Source organism: Geotrypetes seraphini, chromosome 5 (assembly GCF_902459505.1).
Source record: "Geotrypetes seraphini chromosome 5, aGeoSer1.1, whole genome shotgun sequence".
NCBI classification, from domain to species: domain Eukaryota; kingdom Metazoa; phylum Chordata; class Amphibia; order Gymnophiona; family Dermophiidae; genus Geotrypetes; species Geotrypetes seraphini.
Genome location: NC_047088.1, coordinates 263,641,617 through 263,663,805, shown reverse-complemented (window position 1 = coordinate 263,663,805; position 22,189 = coordinate 263,641,617). Strand labels below are relative to the sequence as shown.

Genomic DNA, 22,189 nt, shown 5'->3' with positions numbered 1-22,189 from the left:
CTTCAGGATCACCGAGCTGTGGAACAGCTTCTCTGCCCACCTTCGGAGTTCGACCTCCCTCCAACACTTCAGAAAACATCTGAAAACCTGGCTTTTCTCCAAAATGTAACCACCCCCCCCACCTCCATTATTCAAAACCCCCTCTTTCCTTCCTGTTTAGCAGCCCTTCTTCCTTTCCATTGGAGTTCCTTTCTCTGTTTTAATTCCTGTAAACCGTGTCGAGCTCCACTTCCGTGGAGATGACGCGGTATATAAACTTAAGGTTTAGTTTAGTTTAGTTTAGATTACTCAATTCACAGCACGCTTGTGGAGAAACCAGTGCAACCAAACTAGATCTTAAGCCCAGTTTTAATTAGGAATCTGAAATGGGAAGAGCTATAGTGATGGGGGCGGAGCCAAAAGTTATCACCAAGATCATTTCATGCATTTATTTACTTTTTTTTAACACTCATTAGACATTTGTAATGCACAGAAATCAATTGGGCGTGTGTTAGTGCATGCAAAATCAAGGAACTGTGGCGAAAATGTTCTCGATACAGGCATTTATTTGTTCAATTCAAAATTAACAATAACAATCGACATGCGCATAGGTTGGACCCAACACGGCATTCACATTTTTACTTGATTTCTCAGCATAATCTAGGTGTGTTTCACATCATGAATTCACAAATGCTTCACTCATCATCCTTTAATTACTTACACAGCACAGATATGCTCCATCTTGGGTCACCTGTAACTTTCAGATTCTTGTAACTTCTTTTGTCTCCTTTATGATGAGCATGCTCAGTGCACATTCACACTGTATCTATTACACCAACATTTGTACGTATAGGACCCCTGAGGAAGACGTATTTGTCGAAACATGGACCGTGTTGGGTCCAACCTATGTGCATGTGGATTATTGTTATTAATTTTGAATTGAACAAATAAACACCTGCATCAAGAACATCTCCACAGTGTCCTATTTTCTGTAGAGGGGGTGGGTTTCCTTTTCTCGTCGTTAATAAATTGACTGCGCATCCTTAGCATCTGCGTTTAAAAAGAAAAATCGCTTGGAAGTTGGTGACTCCTTTTATTTTTGGAAGTATAGTCCACTCCAGTCTGTTTCCAAGGGAATGTTAGAATAGAGAAGCTCTGAAACGAGGCAGAAGGTGAGGAACCTGGGGCAAGTTTTCTGTCTCTTGGGCCCTTCTGCAAACTTGTGTTGGCTCAGCATAAAAGGGCACTTGGTGGATCCTGTGGGAAGTGCCATGTTAGCAAACTAATCCAAGGGCTAAAAATTTTTTACTTTTTGGAGGATATTTGAGCCCTTCCTGCTTACAAAATGGGTGACGGTAAATGGCCACGTAGCACACGAGCATTGTAAAAAAAAATGTACTAATGGCAACATTTAGTCCATGGAGAAAGGAACGAGGCAGTAAGCAGTTGCCTCGAGAATGCAAAAGTGAATTGATGGACCCAGCATTGACATATAGCATTACCCCTGCGGAAGCTGTTTTCAACAGTGAAACGGACAAGCCAAGGTTCCGTTCAAAGTTAAGTGCTACTTACGCTATTCGGTAGAATTTTGAATGCAATAGGCTGCAACATATGAAAAAAAAGAAGAAACAAATAAGAAAAGAATATTTACAGTACTGCCAATTATTGATCATACAATATAGTTATTAAAAGCACAAGATTGTGGGTATAAATCACATATAAAATCAAAAAAGAAGACACAAGACCAATGATGATGTTCAAAGCCCCATTTAAGTGTTTCTGGGCGTTTGAGGTCTGTCTTCATTCTGTAAGCATTATCAATACACCATTGTCAAATCCGCATCGATTTGCCTTTTAACATTTAGTACAAGGAAATTAAGGATAATTCAGAATATGGCTGTTCAACCATATTATCGTTTACTTCCTTGGCTGCCTTTGGAGGCAAGGGTATTATTCAAATTTTCCTGTATCTGCTTTTTTATCGGGATTGTCTCCAGCTTACCTTTTCCCTCATTTTGTGTTGCATAGACCATCAAGAGAAACTAGAAACTTCTACTTATTTGCTTATCCCAAAATTAATGGGTGTCGATATAAGACCTTCTTAGATAGGACCCTGGCATTTCAAGCAACAATCTTGGTTAGGGAAATGTATTCAGCAAGCTATGTTATCCTATTGCAGTTTTCGGAAATTAATTAAGACCACTTTGTTCGATAAGTTTATTACTTGGTGAGTTTTATTATTGAAATTCTATTTGACAAATGTATTATTGTATTTCGCTGATTGTCCAGCTCTTTTTAGTGTAAACCGCCTAGAACCTTTGGGTATGGCGTTATAAAAGAATAAAGAAGTTATTATTATTATTAATACAAAAATGGAAAACTGGACATTTTACGGCCACAGCAAAAAATGGCCTTAGCACACAGGAGCAACCCCTCCTTGTCTTTCTTCAGACATCTTGTGTGTTCTGATTAAGATTCAAACTTAGATTTTATCAAAATTCTTTTTAAAAAAAAAGTCCTGTCTCATCAGACTCCCAAGTAGTCTGGGTCCCCCCCAAAAAGAAAGAGTAGTGTGGCAAAACAGAATTCTTAACTGATAACTCCACGCAAACAAGGCCCAGCAATTTTCTTCCTGTAAACTCCCCTTTAGAAATGTTAATCTAATCTTCAATTTCTGGGTCGCTCTAAGCCTATGTAGGTTCAAGATGACTTACGAATCAAGAAGTTTACATTACATTTAGGAGTTTCAACAATGAAATACAAAGTAAGAAGTATACTATGAGGTACTTACCAGAGATGGATGTAGTAATCATTAGAATTTTACAATACAGCAGTTTTAAGTACAGTTGAGTTAGATACAAGTAGATTGGTACTTCCCATGTACAGGGTAAAATCAAAGGACAGTATGTGGTGATCTGATCAGGGAACTGCAGTCCATTCTGTATCCATGATGAGGTGGGAGGATTGGAGGTTATAATATTTAAGGTCCTTTTCTTTAGCACTCTCCAGACCAGTAGAGGTTAATCTTTACAAATGGGTATATATTCAATCATGACCAGCAGGTGGAGACTGAAAACAAGATATCCCCTTCTCTATTCTCATCAGTCTCCAGTTAGTTGAGGGTCTACGTCATAAGGCATACAGGGACAGACTTAAAGATCTCAATCTGTAGACTTTGGAGGAAATGCAGGAGAGGAGAGATATGATAGAGACATTTAAATACCTACAGGGTGTAAATGCGCATGAGCTGAGTCTCTTTCATTTGAAAGGAAGCTGTGGAATGAGAAGGCATAGGATGAAGTTAAGAGGTGATAGGCTCCGGAGTAATTTAAGGAAATATTTTTTTTACAGAAAGGGTGGTAGATGCGTGGAATAGTCTCATAAGAACATAAGAACATAAGCATTGCCTCCGCCGGGTCAGACCAGGGGTCCATCGCGCCCGGCAGTCCGCTCCCGCGGCGGCCCTCCAGGTCCATGACCTGAAAATGTTCCCTACCTAACCTAAAAAGTCCATATCCTATTTGCTCAGTGTCCTGTGAGGTAAACCTCTATCTGTACCCCGTTATTCCCTTCGCTTCCAGGAAGTCATCCAGTCCCTTTTTGAACCTCAGAATTGTACTCTGGCTTATCACCTCTCCGGGAAGCGCGTTCCAGGTGTCTACCACCCGTTGAGTGAAGAAGAACTTTCTTGCATTTGTTTTGAATCTGTCTCCTCTCAGTTTCTCTGAGTGACCTCTTGTTTTAGTTGCCCCTGCTAGTTTAAAGAATCTGTCCCTCTCCACCTTCTCTATGCCTTTCATGATTTTATAAGTCTGTATCATGTCCCCTCTCAGTCTCCGCTTTTCCAGGGTAAAGAGCCCCAGCCTGTCTAACCGTTCGGCATATGAGAGGTTCTCCATACCCTTTATCATCCTCGTTGCTCTCCTCTGGACCCTCTCGAGTATTGCCATGTCCTTCTTGAGGTATGGCGACCAGTATTGGACGCAGTATTCCAGATGTGGGCGCACCATTGCTCGATACAGTGGCAGGATAACTTCCTTCGTTCTGGTAGTGATACCCTTTTTGATAATGCCCAGCATTCTGCTCGCTTTTTTTGAGGCCGCTGCACATTGCGCCTCCGGCTTCATTGTGTTATCCACCAATACCCCCAGATCTTTTTCTTGGCTGCCTTCCCCGAGTACCCTCCCTCCCATCGTATAGCTGTACCTGGAGTTCCCCTTCCCTATGTGCAAGACCTTACATTTCTCCACATTGAAGCTCATCTGCCATTTTTTTGCCCACTCACTCAGTTTATTCAGGTCGCTCTGCAGGTCTTTGCATTCCTCAACAGTTTTGACCGTTCTGGAGAGTTTTGTGTCATCCGCGAACTTGATAACTTCGCACTTTGTCCCCGTTTCTAGATCATTAATAAATATATTGAACAACAGTGGTCCCAGCACTGACCCCTGCGGAACACCACTTGTGACCTCTATCCAGTCAGAGTAGTGCCCCTTTACTCCTACCCTCTGCTTCCTGTCCGCCAGCCAATTTTTGATCCATCTGTGCACGTCCCCTTCCACCCCGTGACTCCACAGTTTCTTCAGTAGGCGTTCGTGGGGCACCTTGTCGAAGGCTTTTTGGAAATCTAGATATACGATGTCTACGGGGTCACCTTGGTCCAATTGTTTACTTATCCCCTCAAAGAAATGCAGTAGATTCGTCTGGCATGATCGGCCTTTACAGAAACCATGCTGGCTTGATCTCATCAGATTATTTTTTTCTATATGCTCATTGATACCTTCCCTGATCAGTGATTCGGCCATCTTCCCCGGAACAGAGGTTAAGCTCACCGGTCTGTAGTTCCCCGGGTCACCTCTCGATCCTTTCTTGAAGATCGGTGTAACATTTGCTATCTTCCAGTCCTCCGGGATTACCCCTGTTCTCAAGGACAGGTTGCAAATATGCCGCAGTAACTCTGCTGTTTCATCTCTGAGCTCTTTCAGTATTCTCGGGTGGATCCCGTCTGGGCCCGGAGCTTTGTCAGTTTTTAATCTATCTATCTGCCTGAGAACGTCTTCGAGGCTTACCTCCATGCATGATAATTTCCCCTCTTGATCTCCCATTAGAAGTGTTGAAGACAAAGACTGTCTGAATTCAAGAACGCATAGGATCTCTTAGAGAGTACCGGGTAAAGCTTTGGATTCTCGCCCAGAAATAGCTAAGAAGAAAAAAAAATAATAATAATAATTTAAATTGAATCAGGTTGGGCAGACTGGATGGACCATTCGGGTCTTTATCTGCCGTCATCTACTATGTTACTATGTATGTTACTATGTTAGAGAGGAGGAGATGGTGGATACTGCGGATGGGTTGACTGGCTGGGCCATTTGACTTTTATCCGTCGTCATGTTTCTATATTTCTTTTTGGAAGCTTGGTCACCTCAGGATGTGGTGAGTTGCCAGTATCCAGTGTGGGCTGGGAACGCGCCCTGGGCCAGCAGGACCCCCCATTGGTGGGTGGGAGAGTGGTGGAGCAGGTGTAGGCAAGGCCTGCACTGTGCTCGTCAACACCCCCTCACAAAGCCAATGGCTGTGGCTGGTTGAGAGTGATGCGACTGTAGTTAAATCTAATAAAATAAAAAAAATCAGCTCCATCCACTCCAATTGGTAATCTAAGGAGATCCTGCTTGGGAGGGCTTAAGGAGCCCCTCGATTTTATATTGAGGGGCATGAAAAAGAGAACTCTTGAGTCCCATTAACATTTAAAGCTAACTAGGCCGTCCCTACAAGAGGGAGCTATCATTGCATCCACTGAACAAATGCAAAGTAGCCCCCTCTCCCCATAAGCTACCACCCAGCTGCCAAAACTAGTGCGATTGTTTCTCATCAGTTTCCTGGGTCTCTTTGTTCTTGCTGGTGGGAGAGTTAGAACTCTCCGGTAGAAGAGGCACCACTGTGTCTTGGCCTTCTCACTCTGTAAAAGGCTATTTATTAATTAATTTTATTACATTTTCTATACCATTCTCCCTGGAGAACTCAGAACAGTTGACATTAATTTATTCAGCTATGCAAGCATTTTTGTCTGTCTGTCCCTGTAGGCTCACAATCTACCGAATGTACCTGGGGCAATGGGGGGATTACGTGACTTGTCCAGGGTCACAAGGAACAGCATGGTTTTGAACCCACAACCTCAAGGTGCTGAGGCTGGAGCTTTAACCATTGCACCACTCTAGAAATCAAAATGTAGTAAAAGTGAGCTGAGTATAGGACACTCTAGTCATTGTGACATCACTGATGAGGTTGACTCTTATTGGTGGAATGAGGCATTATGATGTCACAATACCAGCTCTGGTTATCCACAATGAATATGCATGAGACAGATTTGCATCTCAAGGAGGCTGTGCATGCAGGTCCATCTCGTACATATTCGTTGTGAATATCCTGAAAACCTGACCTGCCTGTGACTATCAAGGACTGGAATTGCCTAACCCTACCCTAGGGTGTGGGAAACTTTGATGTCGATACTCTAGATCTGAGGTACACTTTGAAAACCTGAGCTTACATGTACCTTAATTCTGTTTCCCCACCCCCTACCCCACTTTCAGGTATCAGTGCAATCAGTGTTCCTACCGCTGCCACCGGGCAGACCAGCTCAGTAGCCACAAACTGCGCCATCAAGGCAAGTCCCTTATCTGTGAAGTGTGTGGCTTCGCTTGCAAGCGCAAGTATGAACTGCAGAAGCACACGCAAGTGAAGCACTCGCAGAATTATCAGGTGCCCATCTTCCAGTGCCAGTACTGCAGCTACCAGACCAAGTACAAGCAGGCCCTCTTCAACCACGAGAACTGCAAGCACACGAAACAGAAACTGTTCCGCTGTGCCCTCTGCGTCTACCACACCTTCAGCAACACCAGCCTGTTCTTTCACAAGCGCAAGGCTCACGGCTACGTCCCGGGGGATAAAGACTGGCTGGAGAACTATGCCAGCAAGCAGATGGAGGTTAGCTCGGCAAACTTGTTACTGTGCTACGATTTAAAGGCTGCTCGGAGGTCAAATTCCAACCCACTCACTAAAAGAGGGTTGTGGCAGAAAGATGATCCGTCTGCTGTAGACACTCAAGAAACTTGTCAAGAAGTCACTGAGGTCCCTGTGTTTGTAGTGGCTGACCCCCAGCCAGAGCAAGATAAAGAAATAGCAGGAACTGAAGAAACAGGAAAGCCGGGTAGACTCTCGAACAGTACATCTCCTGTAGATGCTTGTGTGGAAACACCTTCAGCAGGTAGCACTGACATTCCTAAGAGCACCTTGAACAGTGTGGACACGTGCCATATGCCAGTTAATTCTCCATTATCTTTTGAGCAGTTATCCAAAGACTTTCTTCCTGTTCGGCTGGAGAATGTGGGTAGGTTGATGTGTGGAGAAGGTGGCACATCATTTAAGAAGTTGGCCTCCAGGGAAGGCCTAGCTTTAGAGGGCAATGGAAACCCTGAAGATGACCACCTTGATTTTGAGGATGAGAATGACCTCCAGGAGGTGGAGCTGAGCAGACCAGAAAATAGCATCGTCTGCTCTGAAGAGACTAATAGTGGCCCCAGTAAAGAGAGCATACAGTGCGACAGTCGGAGCATTTGTGAAGAGCAGTCTCCTCAAGGAACAACCTTTTCTAACTCAAAGCCTCTAATAGAAGATGGGCACATTCAGAGTCAGGAGACCTGCTCCAGCTTGTTGATCATTGATTCAAGTGAATGTGAATTAAATGCACTTGAGCGGACCTCTTTCCCTGAAATATCAGCAGGAGATGTCTCCTCAGAGATGGTTGAACAAAGCACTCAGTCTGAATCCATGCTAAGAGCATTGAGAAAGCAGGACAGAGAGCAGGCAGAAACGCTGGTCCTGGAAGGAAGAGTACAAATGCTGGTTGTCAAATCTGAGACCCAAATCTTCAAATGTGAAAAGTGTTCTTATATCACCTGGAAGAAAAAGTCAATGTGTTTGCACAGCAAAGCTGGCTGTCCAAGCCGAAAGTCTCCTCTGATGTGCAAGGAATGTGGAGCTAGTTTCAAGCAGCAGAGGGGCCTGAACACCCACCTTGCCAAGAAATGCCCTGTGGTTCTCAAGAGGAACAGAATGTCACTGAAGCCACCTTCTTCTGTTGAGTCGGGCACTTGTCGACAAGCAAGGAAAATGCTTTCTAATGCCAATGTTGCCGTAGATGGATATTCCTGCACTAAAGACCCTGTGCTGAATGTTCAGAGCTCCTGGGAACTGAAAACTGGAGGGAAAGACAGAGAGAGATTAGCAGTCGCTGCTAAGGTGGTCCCTTCTATCCCACAGAGAGCAATTGCCAAGCCCTGTGAACGGCAGTGCTCCAGTGAAACTCTTGTGGAGCACTTGGTTGCAGAGGGAGTTGCTGGAGTGCAGTGTCGGCTAGAAAATGGCAATTCTCAAAAATCCAAACAATACAGGTTTGAGCAGGGGAAATTTTATTGTAGTTCTTGCTCCTTTGTCTGCTCTAGGGCCACGAGCATTCGCTCGCACGTTGGGGAGGGGTGTAGGAAGCTGGGTCAATTCTCGTGCTCCCTCTGCTCGGTGACATTCCGCTCGAGTAGGATGTTGAAGAAACACCAGGGCGAGAAGCACACAAGTCTTGAGTCCACGGACTCCACTGCAGAAGAGAGAAGCAAAGAAGGCCCAGACAAAGATCCAGTTGGCATCAGCAAAGAGGAAAGTGAGTCCACTCTTGATCAGGGGAATCAAATGAGCATTTCCAACAAACCTGACAGTCCAAAGGCTCGACTCTCCTGTTCCTTCTGCCCTTTCACCTGCCGACAGCCACAGTCGATGCAAGCACACTGCAAGGAGGGCTGTGTAAAGGCTACGGAGTTCCAGTGCTTGCTCTGCTCCTTTGTGTGCCAGTCTGCCAAGGCTCTGAAACACCACCAGAAGCTGCATAAGAAGTATACCAGCAAGAGGCCCCAGCTGCAGTGCCGGCAGTGCGATTTCACCTGCAAGCAGTCCCGCTGTCTGAAACAACACATCCGCATACGACACGAGGGCATGAAACCCCATAAGTGTCATTTCTGTGACTTCAGCACTACGAGACGCTACCGGGTAGAAGCCCATGAGTCTCTGCACACCGGGGTGGGGAGGATTGCCTGCAACGTTTGCAGCCAGACGTTTGGCACCAACTCCAAATTACGTATCCACAAGCTCCGGGTCCACGAGAAGAAGCCCACCCATTTCTGCTCGCTCTGCGACTATAGCGGCTACAACCAAAATGACATCACCAGACACACAAACAGCTGCCACAACGGGGAGCTCAACTTTAGCTGCTCCCAGTGCCAGGCTAGATTCAGCTCGGAGACTGCTCTGAAGCAGCACACCCTGAGGAAGCACGAGGAGAAGGTCCGTTTTAGCTGCCCTCGCTGCGTGTTCGTCTGCCACAGCGAGGCCACCTTGAAGTGCCATGTGCAGAAACAGCACCCGCATCTGGAATGCAGTGCCTGCAGAGAGACCTTCAGCAGCCGGGAGGACCTGGAAAAGCACAAGAAGGGTCACTTGAATTACCACTGCCAGTGCTGCACCTTTGCCTCTAAGGAGCGTCAGCAGCTCATACAGCACTACATAGAGGAGCACGAAGCAGGGCAGGAGAGGCCCTTCAAGTGCTCCTTCTGCAGCTTCACCTGCTGCCACCAGGTGGTACTAGACTATCACATGAAGGGCCATGGGGGGACACGCATCTACAAGTGCTCGGATTGCGAATATGCCACCAAAAACAAGCAGAAGATCACGTGGCACATCCGAATCCACACTGGGGAGAAGCCTTACAAGTGTCACCTCTGCAAGTACGCCTGTGTAGATCCATCTCGCCTGAAGGTAAGAGCTAGAGGTTCAAGTTGATTTCAAATTTGATATGCCGCTTATCAAATGTCTAAGCGGTGTACATAATTACAAAGTTAAAAATAAGGGGTTCACAAAAAACAAGACCTAGTAAGAAAAAAAAGAAAGGAAATGGGAGGAGAAATACAATAATCGAAAGGAAAGAGAAACATTAAGAGGGAAACCCAATAGGAAAGGTATTAAAATCTGATAAGATGGGAGAAGTGTGCAGACAATGGACCATCGGTCTGACCCAGTAAGGCTCTTCTTTTTTTTAAAAATTTCTGTATTCATTTTAAAGCCAAATATAATACAATCATCTAATTCTTTAAATACAATTATAATTTATGACAAAAAGATTTATTTTTTTAAAATTTTTTATTCATTTTATAACTTACATCAAATGTACAATAAATATCAAACAATTATAATACAACATCACTTGAAAAATCTTCAATATCCTACACCAAGAAGATTTAACCCCCACCCCCCTCCCAAATTCATATACAACTAATATATACCACATGAAAATAATATCTTAAATTCTCATGACCCACCCTCCCACCCTTTCTTCCATTGAAATCCCATAAGGAAAAGTAGCAAATAATCATTAATCTTTATAATAGCTTATTAATGGCCCCCACACATCCTTAAACTTATTATCACTAAACTAAACTAAACCTTAAGTTTATATACCGCATCCTCTCCACGGAAGTGGAGCTCGGCACAGTTTACAAGAACTTAAAATATAAGAAGAGAAAGGAAAAGGTTTACATGAGCTTATATATAGAATGGAAGAGTAATGGGGAAAATAGAATCACTTGTTAGAGAAGAGCCGAGTTTTCAGTTGCTTGCGGAATAGTTGGAGAGAGCTCAGGTTCCGCAACGGGATAGTAAGGTCATTCCAGAGACCTGAGATTTTGAAGAGAAGAGATTTTCCCAGTTTACCTGCATAGAGAATCACCTCCTCCCCCATAATTATATCTAAGAACTACACTCAAATTGAGAATTGAAAAATACATTCCAACCCACCCTGGACGTGTATGACCAAAGGGCATAATCAGCAATCGCTCTTCTTAAGTGATAGACAGACCTATAAGGCCAGATTCTTTCCCACTCCAATTTTTGGGGCACCGTGTATAGATGCCTAAAGTAAGGTACAATTTATAGAACACACGTACAGGCTAGCCCTGCAGCTAAAACTTAAGCGCAACCATTTACGCAAATGAAAACCTGGCGTAAATGCCTGCACTTAAAGTCCGTGCATAAGAACATAAGAATTGCCGCTGCTGGATCAGACCAGTGGTCCATCGTAATTTATAAGAGCGCCCTTGCCCCTCCCATGGCCGCATCCCCTTTGAGATCTGCTTGGTAGAATTTAGGCGCACCACTTTATAGAATACACGTAGAAAGTTGGGTATGTAAATTATAATTGGTGCCAATTTAATGGCACTTGGCTTATTAAACAAGTTGTATGTGTAATTTGGCTGCATGACCAAATTTGCACATGGAACTTTAGTTGCAATACATAGAATCTAGCGATTAATGCGTTAAAAAGTGAGCGCGCATTAACAGACATGTTTTATTACAAATCTATTGTAATTTCAGTTTCAAAACTGAGAAATTTTGAAGGATGGCTAATTATTTCCTTTTAATCCTGATAGACCAGTCAAGACTAACCCGTTAAATAGCCCCACCAGCAGGTGAAGGCAGAGAAACTGAACTCTTTCAGTGACATTACAGCATAAAAAGTGGTGCAGTGTGAATCTAATCAGTATTTCTCTGCCTCCAGCAGATGATGCAGGTTGGACTTGCACTGCAGGATTCTTCTGGTCAGGCCTGACTCCCTGGGGTGCAGTCCATGTCCTGTGGCTCTATTGGTAGTCACTTGGTCAATGTTAGCTACCAGAGATTGCACCGTGGACCTTTCCCAGGTGTGGGGGGGGGGGGGGGTTCCTTCCATAGACCTGACCCTCAGCCTACAGGCTCTCACTTCGTGTGGTGGTAGTTTGTCAGCAGGGGTCCATGAGTGGGGCCTATGCCAACAGTGGTATTTTGGGGTGGTTGTTTTTTAATCCCCCCTCCCCATATAATTCCTTCTATGGGGGCATCCTCAGAACCCTTTGCATAGGAGTACGCTAAATTCTTTACAAGACCACATGACACCTGTCTGCACTGCCGAGGAAACATCATTCATTTTACCTTTGAAACAAAAAAGAGCCACCATCTGAACTTTAAACGAGTCAAGTGTCGAGCAGCAGCATTTCATGTAGTTACCTCACGAAAAGCATAAAGGAGTTCAACTTCCTTGCTGAGTGTCAGAGTGTGGCAAATGTCTTGAGTGCTGCTGCTCAAATCGCAACTTGTCTCCCTGGCATGTAGACTTGGTTATATGGTTCTTGTGGAGCGTCGAGCATAATCGACTGCCACTACAGGCCATGGTAGGATCTTAACTTGGTGTTCAGCACCTTGATTGGTCCTCCCTTTAAGCCCTTATGGTGAGCCTCTCTGAATGACCTCTCTTTAATTTCCTATGGCTATCTGCTCAGCCAGGTGAGGCTGAGTTGCAGGCCTTCCTTCAAAGCCAACTTGGTTTCTGTTTGCATGGTGCCTTCTTCTTTAAGATAGGTTTCATGTGGAAAGAAGAAACTGGTTTCGGTTTCTCTGTTTTCAAAAAGTATAAAGACTGGTTTGGCATGGGTCTTGCACAAGCTGCATCGTCAAAGTGCTCTTGGACTGTCTGGAGATGACTAGCCTCTTCCAGAAGTCTGATGATTTCGTAATGAGTTGCGTAGCGAGAAGCAGCTTCTAAGTCTTGCACTGGATAGAGGCAGCACATACCCTCAACTAAAAGGGCTCTGGGCTCATTCAACAAGATCTCAAGCAGCTTCCTAGATAGAGGCCTGGGCAGGGGCACCAGAAGATATTTGCAGGCCAGTGAAGTGGTCATTGCTCATGCCTTTGTGAGACGCTACAAGGTTGACGTGAGCCAGGGGTGATAGTACGTTTAGCAGAGCAGTGATGGAGGGGGTCTTGTAAACCTTGTTGGTCTTGACTGGTCTAGCAGAATGATAAAGGAAACCTTTGGTCTAATCAGATAATTTTGTTCATTCCTGCTACACCAGTCCAGGGCCTACTCAGGAAGACTGGAGTATTTGGGGAGTTGCTTACAGCATCTGCCTGCTCCTACTGTCCCTGGTTTGTAGTTGTTAAATCAGCAGAGGTTTCCCTTAGAGGGTTCTTCATTATACATAGTTTGGTTCCTTAAATAGTTGCTTTGTCATTAGCTCCAGGCTGCCATGCTCCTTTTGCTCATGATGCCACAGGAAGAGGCCATTGGTCTAGACTAGTGTAGCAGGAATCAAGGAAAGGAAATGATCAGATAAGACCAAGTTTCTGGATTCTCTTCTCTGCTGGGCCAATAAGCAAGTTTATAACCTAGGTTTTCACGCCCAGTCATCAAGGACTACCAACAGGTCAGGTTTTCGGGAACGGAACCCAGATCCCCTGGTTCTCAGACCTCCATAGTAGGGCTACTCCTCCCTGCCAGATACCCTTAATGGATATGCATGAGAGATATTTGCATGTAATGGAGATAAAAAGCATACTGATTTCTTTTATTAGAGAGATCCTGAAAACCTGGTCCATTGGTGGCCCTCAAGGGTTGGGGAGTGAAGGGTTTAGAAGGAGCAGCTTAGACACCTATCAGTTGGTGGGTGATTTTATCCCTTGAATTTTCCACCAGTATTTTGTCTTTAGTTCCAGTTCTCATGAGAGACGGACATTGAGGGGATGTTAACACTGCCCTGGCCTCTAAGAAATGGTTTCAAGGGGGCTGTTAGCTATTTATTTATGGTCTGTGCCACAGACAGTTTTTTTTCCTTCAGCAAACCACAGAAATTTGTGGCAGTCTGATCATAAAACACTGATTCCTTCCCCACCTCAGGCTAGGAGTGAGCGAGCCTAGAAGTGTGACATTTTCCCACTTGGATATCTGTTTTCATACCGTGATTACTACAGATTGTTTAATAGATGGTGTGGCTATTGCCTTCAAGCCTTTTTGTTTTCTCTTAAGTACCACATGAGGATCCACAAAGATGAAAGGAAATACGTTTGCCCAGACTGTGGATACAAGTGCAAATGGGTTAATCAGCTGAAGTACCATCAATCCAAGCACACAGGCGAGTACCACCGAACCTGTCATGTGACCAAATATGGACAGGTAGAAACACTGAAAACCTTACTGGTCGCCACCAGAACCTACTTCATGGTGTAACAGGGAATTGGAAAATGGCCTTTATTTCAGAGTAGCACGATCGTTTTAATTTGCAGATACCGTGTAGTGTTTATGAATCCAGTGTCAAGGCTGGTCCTCTGACCTGTTAAATTTCCCGCAGGGTTTCTGGAAAAAAGGCAACAGCAATCCACAGTCTCCTGACAGGGCAATGGAAGGAATTAGAGTACCTCATTCTCAAGATATTCTCAATGCTATTTCTGAGAGAATTCCTTTACGTTTTTTCAGTGGCTGCCCAGATTCAGCTCATGGGCTGGGTTTTTGCTGCTTGGACCAGCTCATAAGTAGGCCGAACTGTACTCTATGCCTGTGGGTCAGAGGACTGCTCTGTAGTTTCGCTGGGCAAGATAGTGTTAAAAAATGGTTCAATCCTTAGGTGCCTGAGAAGTAACTTTCTGGGCAACCTCTGCTCAAAAAGTTTAAAAATATGCCCAGTATTTTCAATTCTGCATCCACTTATTTGTGCATAATTCATCCATCATAAAAGCTTTTCTCCCCCTCTCTCTCTGTCCTAGGTCTAGTATTTTCCAGTTTTATCCCTCGGAGTCTGTGTCCTACCTGTCCCATTTCTCCTCATCTCTCCACAACTTGGCTTGAATCCCTTCTGTCTCTGTCCCTGTTCAGTATGGACACCTCATATTCTCAGCTTCTTACTTCTCTGTGCCTTCTTCCCAACTCTCATCGTCCCCCAGCTTTCTGTTTCTGTCACATCTGTCTCTATGTCCCAGGAAGACCTCTCTCTCCTTCTATCCACCCTTTCATCACAGAACATAAGAAGTTGCCTCCGCTGGGTCAGACCAGAGGTCCATCCTGCCCAGCAGTCCGCACCCGCGGTGGTCCATCAGGTCCATGACCTGTCCGGTCCTTGACTTGGCCCTATAATCCCCTTGTTTCTATCTGTACTCTTTCTAAACTCTACCTCTATCTGTACCCCTCAATCCCCCTATCCTTCGGGAATTTATCCAGTCTGTCTTTGAATCCCCGTAGTGTACTCTGTCCTATCATAGCCTCCGGGAGCGTGTTCCATGTGTCCACCACCCTCTGAGTGAAGAAGAACTTCTTAGCATTGGTTCTAAACCTGTCCCCTTTCAGCTTTCGCGAGTGCCCCCTTGTACTTGTGGTTCCCTGTAGTCTGAAGAATCTGTCCCTGTCTACCTTCTCTATGCCTTTTATGATCTTGAAAGTTTCTATCATGTCTCCTCTAAGTCTCCGCTTTTCCAGGGAGAAGAGCCCCAGCTTTTCTAGCCTAATCTAATCTAATCTAAACCTTAAGTTTATATACCACATCATCTCCATGAGTATGGAGCTCGACACGGTTTACAAGAACTTAAAATAGTAGGTAGAGAGGAAGAAAAAAAAGGATTATATGAACTTATATGAAGAAGGGGGGGGGGGGAAAGGGGGTGAAGGGTAGAGTTACAATTTGCTGAAAAGCCAGGTTTTCAGTTGTTTGCGGAATAACTGAAGGGAGCTCAGGTTCCGCAACGGGGAGGTGAGGTCGTTCCAAAGACCTGTGATTTTGAAGAGAAGAGATTTTCCCAGTTTGCCTGCATAGTGGATGCCGCGTAGGGAGGGGAAGGCTAGTTTATACCTTTGGGCAGTTCTGGAGGAGTCGGGGCTGGAGGAGTTGAAAGACAGTGGGATAAGAGGAGGGAGGATGCCATGAATGCCTGTCAGCATTTGAAAAATTTTCCATACCTTTTATCATTTTCGTCTCTCTTCTCTGGACCCTTTCAAGTATCGCCATGTCCTTTTTGAGGTACGGCGGCACTCTTAACCATTCCTCCTCAAGGTCACATCCACCTTGTATCCCTGGAATAGGCACGTGGGATCTCTCAGAGAGAGAATGGTGACTGTGAATGGGCCATTTGGCCTTTTATCTGCCATCATGTTTCTGTATATCTTGGCCCCATGGCATCACCCCAAGCGGATAGCACAAGAGGAGAGCAATTGCTTGCTCCACCACATCCTACTCTGCGGCCCTGACTCTGACTTCTGGTTTGAACTGCGTGGGACACCGTAGAGTTGAGCTATTCAAACTCTGCAGCTGGACTTCAGATGACAGAGGAGGAGGAGGAGGACATATCTGACCCGCACCTGCTCTCCTCCTCCTTTTTGTGCTAATCAGTTTGGGTGGAAGAAAACAATGTGACCTGCCAGTGCTGCCTCCTGGTCCCTGGGCAGAATTCCTCCTGGAGTAGAGGGAGTGAAGGCTTATGACATTACAGCCCCAGTGAGAGGTCAGTGCTGATTTTAAATGGGAGCAGGAGGAATCTCCCAGCTCCCCCCCCCAAAAAAAAAAATATTCTGTTGTCTTCTGGGCGCTTACAGTGCTGTATTTAAGTCTTGCTGATTGAGCAAGATTAGGTTAAATTCTTCATGAAAATAAAAGTAAAGTAATAGTGGGAATGACCTTAACACATTTCCATAAAGTGAAGCAGGCTGTTGTGTAGCTGTTCAGCTCAAAGACTGCAGATAAAGGCCAAATGGCCCATCCAGTCTGCCCATCCGCAGTAACCATTATCTCTTTCTCTCTCCCAGGCCCTTTTGAATTTAGACACAGTCTCCGTTTCCACCACCTCTTCCAGGAGACTGTTCCAGACATCTGCCACGCTTTCTGTAAAAAAAAGTATTTCCTTAGATCACCTCTTAACTTCATCCTATGCCCCTTTCAAATGAAAGAGACTCGATTCGTGTGCATTTACATCATGTATGTATTTAAACGTCTCTATCATATCTCTCCTCCAAAGTATACAGATTGAGATCTTTAAGTCTGTCCTCACACGCCTTATGACATAATAATAATAATAATTTTATTCTTATATGCCGCCAAAGCCATGAAAGTTCGAGGCGGTTTACAGCAAGAAGTGCTGGACAATCAGCGAAGAGGTTAAGAACATAAGCAATGCCTCTGCTGGGTCAGACCTGAGGTCCATCGTGCCCAGCAGTCCGCTCTCGCGGCAGCCCAACAGGTCCAGGACCTGTGCAGTAATCCTCTATCCCCTTTTCCAGTAGGTAATTGTCCAATCCTTTCTTAAACCCCATTACCATACTCTGCCCTATAACATCCTCTGGAAGCGCATTCCAGGTGTCCACCACACGTTGGGTAAAGAAGAACTTCCTAGCATTTGTTTTGAATCTGTCCCCTTTCAACTTTTCCGAGTGCCCTCTTGTTCTTTTATTTTTTGAAAGTTTGAAGAATCTGTCCCTCTCTACTCTCTCTATGCCCTTCATGATCTTGTAAGTTTCTATCATATCCCCTCTAAGTCTCCTCTTCTCCAGAGAAAAGAGACCCAATCTCTCAGCGTATGAAAGGTTTTCCATACCTTTTATCAGACGTGTCGCTCTCCTCTGGACCCTCTCGAGTAACGCCATTTCCTTCTTAAGGTTACAATCAAAGTTAACAGTACAATCTTACATAATGAAAGAATTGGAAAGCTATATAGATCTTAGCAGAGCTGTATAGATTCTTAGTTTACAAATCGATTGAACAAACTCGTTTTTACTAATTTTCTAAAATTGAAGTAGGATGAGGAGAGCGTGATAAAGTTACTAAGTAAAGTTACATAGACCACACACCATTTTAGTAGCCTTCCTCTGGACAGACTCCATCCTTTTATATCTTTTTGAAGGTGCGGCCTCCAGAATTGTACACAATATTCTAAATACTCGTGTTGTCCAGTAGGCTCATCTAGCCAGTACCAGGCAAACAATTGTCCAGGTGCGTTCTGCAAGAAATCTGGTATCAGTTCTTCCGTTGTATTAAGATCTCATCTTTTATTAGATGTTTCTCACTGCAGTTTCACATTTGCAATTCCTAGCCCTCTTATTACAGAAGAATCCTGATTAACTGGTACTCAAGCAACTGGCACTCTCGCCCAACCGCGGTCCTGAGCCACAAACCCCCTCCCTCCAGCAGTAGTGGCGGTCCTGAGCCGCAAATCCCCTCTGGCCCTCCCTCTAGCAGCAGAAGCAGCAGCTGTCCTGTGCTGCAACCCCCCCACTCCCCCCAGCCTCAAAGCAGCAGAAGTGGCATCAGTCCGAGCCAGTTCTGTGGCTCAGGACCGCTGTCGCTTCAGGACTGAAGGGAGGGAGGGGGTTAATATTGATCATTGAGATCCTTTCCCCTTGTCTTTCTGAGCATAACACTCCTCCATCTCTTTGATGGCTGGCCTCCACATAAGAACATAAGAATTGCCATCTCCGGATCAGACCCTGGGTCCATCAAGTCCAGTGATCCGCACACGCGGAGGCCCCGCCAGGTATACCCTGGCATAGTTTTAGTCCCCATATCACTGTATGCTTCTCAAGGGCGATGTGCATCTAATTTACCCTTACCCATATCACTCTATGCCACTCTTAAGGAGATGTGCATCTAGTTTACCTTTAAATCCTAGAACGGTGGATTCTGCAATTACTTCCTCTGGGAGAGCATTCCAGGTATCCACCACTCGCTGCGTGAAACAGAACTTCCTGATATTCGTCCTGGACCTGTCTCCCCTCAGCTTCAGTCTATGTCCTCTTGTCCGTGTCACACTGGCCATTGTAAATAACTGCTTTCCTTGCTCCATTTTGTCAAATCCTTTCAGTATTTTGGCTCCTCAGTTCTTTAAGGGCTGATAAAATGAACTCTGCAAGCTGCCCATCCCTGCAGGGGAGGGGAGATGGATGGATGCTGGACCTACAAGTGGGGGTGAGGGGATGATAGAGGAAGAGAGTGAGAGGGAAGGGGAAAGTATTTTTATAGTAACTCTCAAGCAACCAGAAACGAAAGTTATCTGGCATCCACTAGTCCCTATGGGTGCCGAATAACCTAGAGTTTACTGTATATGTATCTGATCAGTAAGATGTACATTCAGGACTGAAAACACCCATTTCAGCACATCATTTGCATCTGGTATTCCAGGCCTCTTGTATTTGAAGTCCTATATGTCTCTATGTTCAGGTATCAAGCCGTACCAGTGTGATGAATGCGAGTACTGCACCAATCGAGCCGATGCTTTGCGCATCCACAAGGAGACACGACACCAGGATGCCCGAACCTTCATCTGTGAGCAGTGTGGCAAGGCCTTCAAGACCCGCTTCTTACTGAAAACCCACCTGAAGAAGCACAGCGCGGACAAGCCTTACGTCTGCAACGTGTGCCTGCGTGACTTCCGCTGGGCAGCAGGGCTGCGCCACCATTTTCTCACCCACACCAATGAGCACCCTTTCTTCTGCCGCTTCTGCACGTACAAAGCAAAGCAGAAGTTCCAGGTCATCAAGCACATCCAGCGCCATCACCCCGAGAGAGCTGCTGAAGACCCCAGCCAAGGGGTGGGCAAGGACCCTAGTACGTCCACCATCCACCTGCATGATGTCCAACTGGATCGTCTTCACAAAGCATCTGCTGGTGCAAATGGGGGGAGTGGGGCTTCAGTAGCTCAGAGCACTCTTAGGGGATGCCCAGATGACAAACCCTGTCCTGCTTATGACTCAACTCAATCCTGTTAATTAATCTTTTGAGCCTGTGAGACTGGAGTAGTTGCTCTCTTCCTAATCTCTTTGAATGGCTTCTTGATATGACATTGGATGGATTTTTGTTACACCTTGAGAATCTGGAGCAATGGTTTGCCCTGCTTCTCTCATAGATTTGGGGGATTGTAGAACTTCTGTTCAGCTCTTTCGAAGATTCAGTAGATGAATATGTTGTACTTATCATTCACAGTATTATAGCAGAAGGCCCTGCAAAGGATTAAGGGGTAAAAAGCAATGGCAATCTGCCTTACTTTAGTCGCCTAAGATCTGTTAAAAATAGTAGTATATAAAAGTTTGTACATAATGTACATTAAAGTGTGTAATATTTTGCTGCTGCTATGTGGCTGTTTTATTAATTGTGCTGTTTTGAGTCTTTTCTTCCTGTTTATCCTTGTGGGAATGGAGCCACTGGGGGGGCTTCTGTTCTAATCTAATCTTGGGATCTCAAAGACTGCTTAATCCCTAAATGGCCCTTAGTGGTTTAACAGAGTATAAGTCAATCATAATAAATATTTTTTTAAGTAGCCATCTTGCCACAAGTATTTCTGAGAGAGAGGCGTGTTTTCAGATGTCTTTGAAATGAAAAGTAAGATTGATGCTAAGACACTGCCTGAAAAGAAAGAGCTCTCCTTCCCTCTCTTAAAGCGAGCTCCCTTGGAAGTAGGCAGTTCTGCAGTGTCACACCTTTAAATTGCACGAAGATTAGCAGGACTGTTTCTGTCTATTTACCAGTAGCAGCAGCAGCAGCAGCATGGAACACAGTTAAAAGCCCCGATAAATCAATTTGCATGAGCCAAATTTCTTTAGAAAATGCAGGGTCAAAGTAACACCAAACAAACTCGGAGCACACAAATCAATCTACCAGCAACAAACATGAATAGCAGAGCCCATCTGCAGTGATCTTTAAAGAGTGCAATATAGTCAGGCACTCATAGCCACAACTGTCGTCATAGATCTCTTTTTTATGTATTGCTTTGTTTTTGTAATAAAACTGTTCAAACAGCTGCTCTTTATCGTTCCTCAGACCAGCACAGACGGTGGAGACTGAGAACACTCTGAATTCTTACACTACAAGTGGGCTGTGCAATCCCTCATAGAATCAGTCTGCTCAGTCTCCAGCAGGTGGAGTGATAAGCCTGTGCAGTCTTCTTTTACGCCTTGGCAGGGTCTGTTGGAAAGGTTAGGCAGTGGCCTTTTTGTCTGCCCCTATTTCTGGTCAGACTGAGCTGGGTTCCTCGAGGGGTGTTGCACTCGGTCGAGTCCCTCCCCCATTTCCTCCACCTCCCCATTTTTTCTTTAGAGGAGCCTAAACTGTACGCCTTGTCACAGTCATCAAAGACTACAGTTTTGAGTACCTATGGGGTCTGCTCCTTTTTAATTTAAAGTTTCTTTTAAAAAAAACAACAACAAAAAAACCAACCACCAAAACCCCAGATCCGCGGCAGTGCTTTTCTCTCTATGCCAGTTTGCAGAGCTGTGTTCTCAGTCTCCACCTGCTGGCAGAGGAGTGAAAACCTATCTGTCTGTGCCAGTCTGGAGGGACTAAAAAAATTAGCAGGCAAGAACCTAATTTCTCCTTATCTTTTCTTTCAATGAGTTTCATTCTGTAACAAAGACATAGGATTCTGTACCATAGCTGCTGTTTCCCATTAGTTGTGAATCTGAACTCCTCCCCTTCTGCAGAAGAGAACAGCTCCCTCTTCAGTTTTCTTTTGCAAGTAAACTCAGCAGGTGCATTCTGCTCTGCTTTCTTTTTCCTATTTTCAGGTATTTTTGCCCTCTGTTCTTTGCTTTCCTGCGTGGCTTTGGTGCTTTGAGGTCCTCCTTTTCAGGCTTACTCCGGGGAAAGGACAGTCCCACATGGGTGGACTGCCGCTCATAAGCCAATCTCTTGGACTGCCGCTCATAAGCCAATCTCTTGCACTAACTGTAGAGCCAGCCTGCTTTTGTGTCCCTTCAGGAGCTTGGGGTTCGTTCCTCTGTGAGCTTGCTTGCCTGCTCACTTGAGCGTGGGCTGTGGGGCTTCTGTGTAACAACCCTCTGGGTATCAGGAAATCAGCTGTAAAAGTTCTCTCTTACACATTGTGTGGATTTTTGGAGGTGGGAGTCAGGTTGCCTGGCAGGTGTACTTGTTCCTGGCACATTCTGAGGCAGAAATCCTTTCCCTGCAGGCAGCCTGCTGCAAGCTGACAAGCACCAGAAGTCACAGTGAGTACTCCCATTATTCCTTATGGGGGGGGGGGGGGAGTATCTGAAAAAGCCAGATTTGAGGGTTTCTGGGGTTAGAATCAGATTCTAACACCTCCAAAACTCCTTTTTTTTACTTTTTTATTTTTCAGTTAAGATGCCATGGTGCAAATTTTCTGATGGTGGCCATCTTGTATTTTAATGATTTTTTTTTTCTTAAAATGCTTTATTCTTCCTCAAAAGCCCTTGTTTTTGCCCAGGGATCATCTGCAATGGATGCCACAGGCCACTTTTTTGTATAGATTTACCAGCTGAGGAGCGGCCATGTTCCACAGGGCCCAGGAAGGAAAGGTG

General features: G+C 45.0%; 1 protein-coding gene across 2 annotated transcripts in view; it reads left to right on the top strand.

The window, feature by feature from the left end:
* The window catches only part of ZNF142 (zinc finger protein 142), a 29,388-nt gene extending 9,404 nt beyond the window's left edge, over positions 1-19,984 (top strand). For both annotated transcript variants that reach the window (XM_033945827.1, XM_033945828.1), the window contains 3 exons: positions 6,564-9,834; positions 13,913-14,018; positions 19,077-19,984. In XM_033945827.1, the coding sequence (XP_033801718.1) occupies positions 6,564-9,834; positions 13,913-14,018; positions 19,077-19,624 (3,925 nt within the window). In that variant the 3' untranslated portion in view covers positions 19,625-19,984. The remainder of the gene's footprint in view (positions 1-6,563; positions 9,835-13,912; positions 14,019-19,076) is intronic.
* The last annotated feature ends 2,205 nt before the right edge of the window (positions 19,985-22,189 follow it).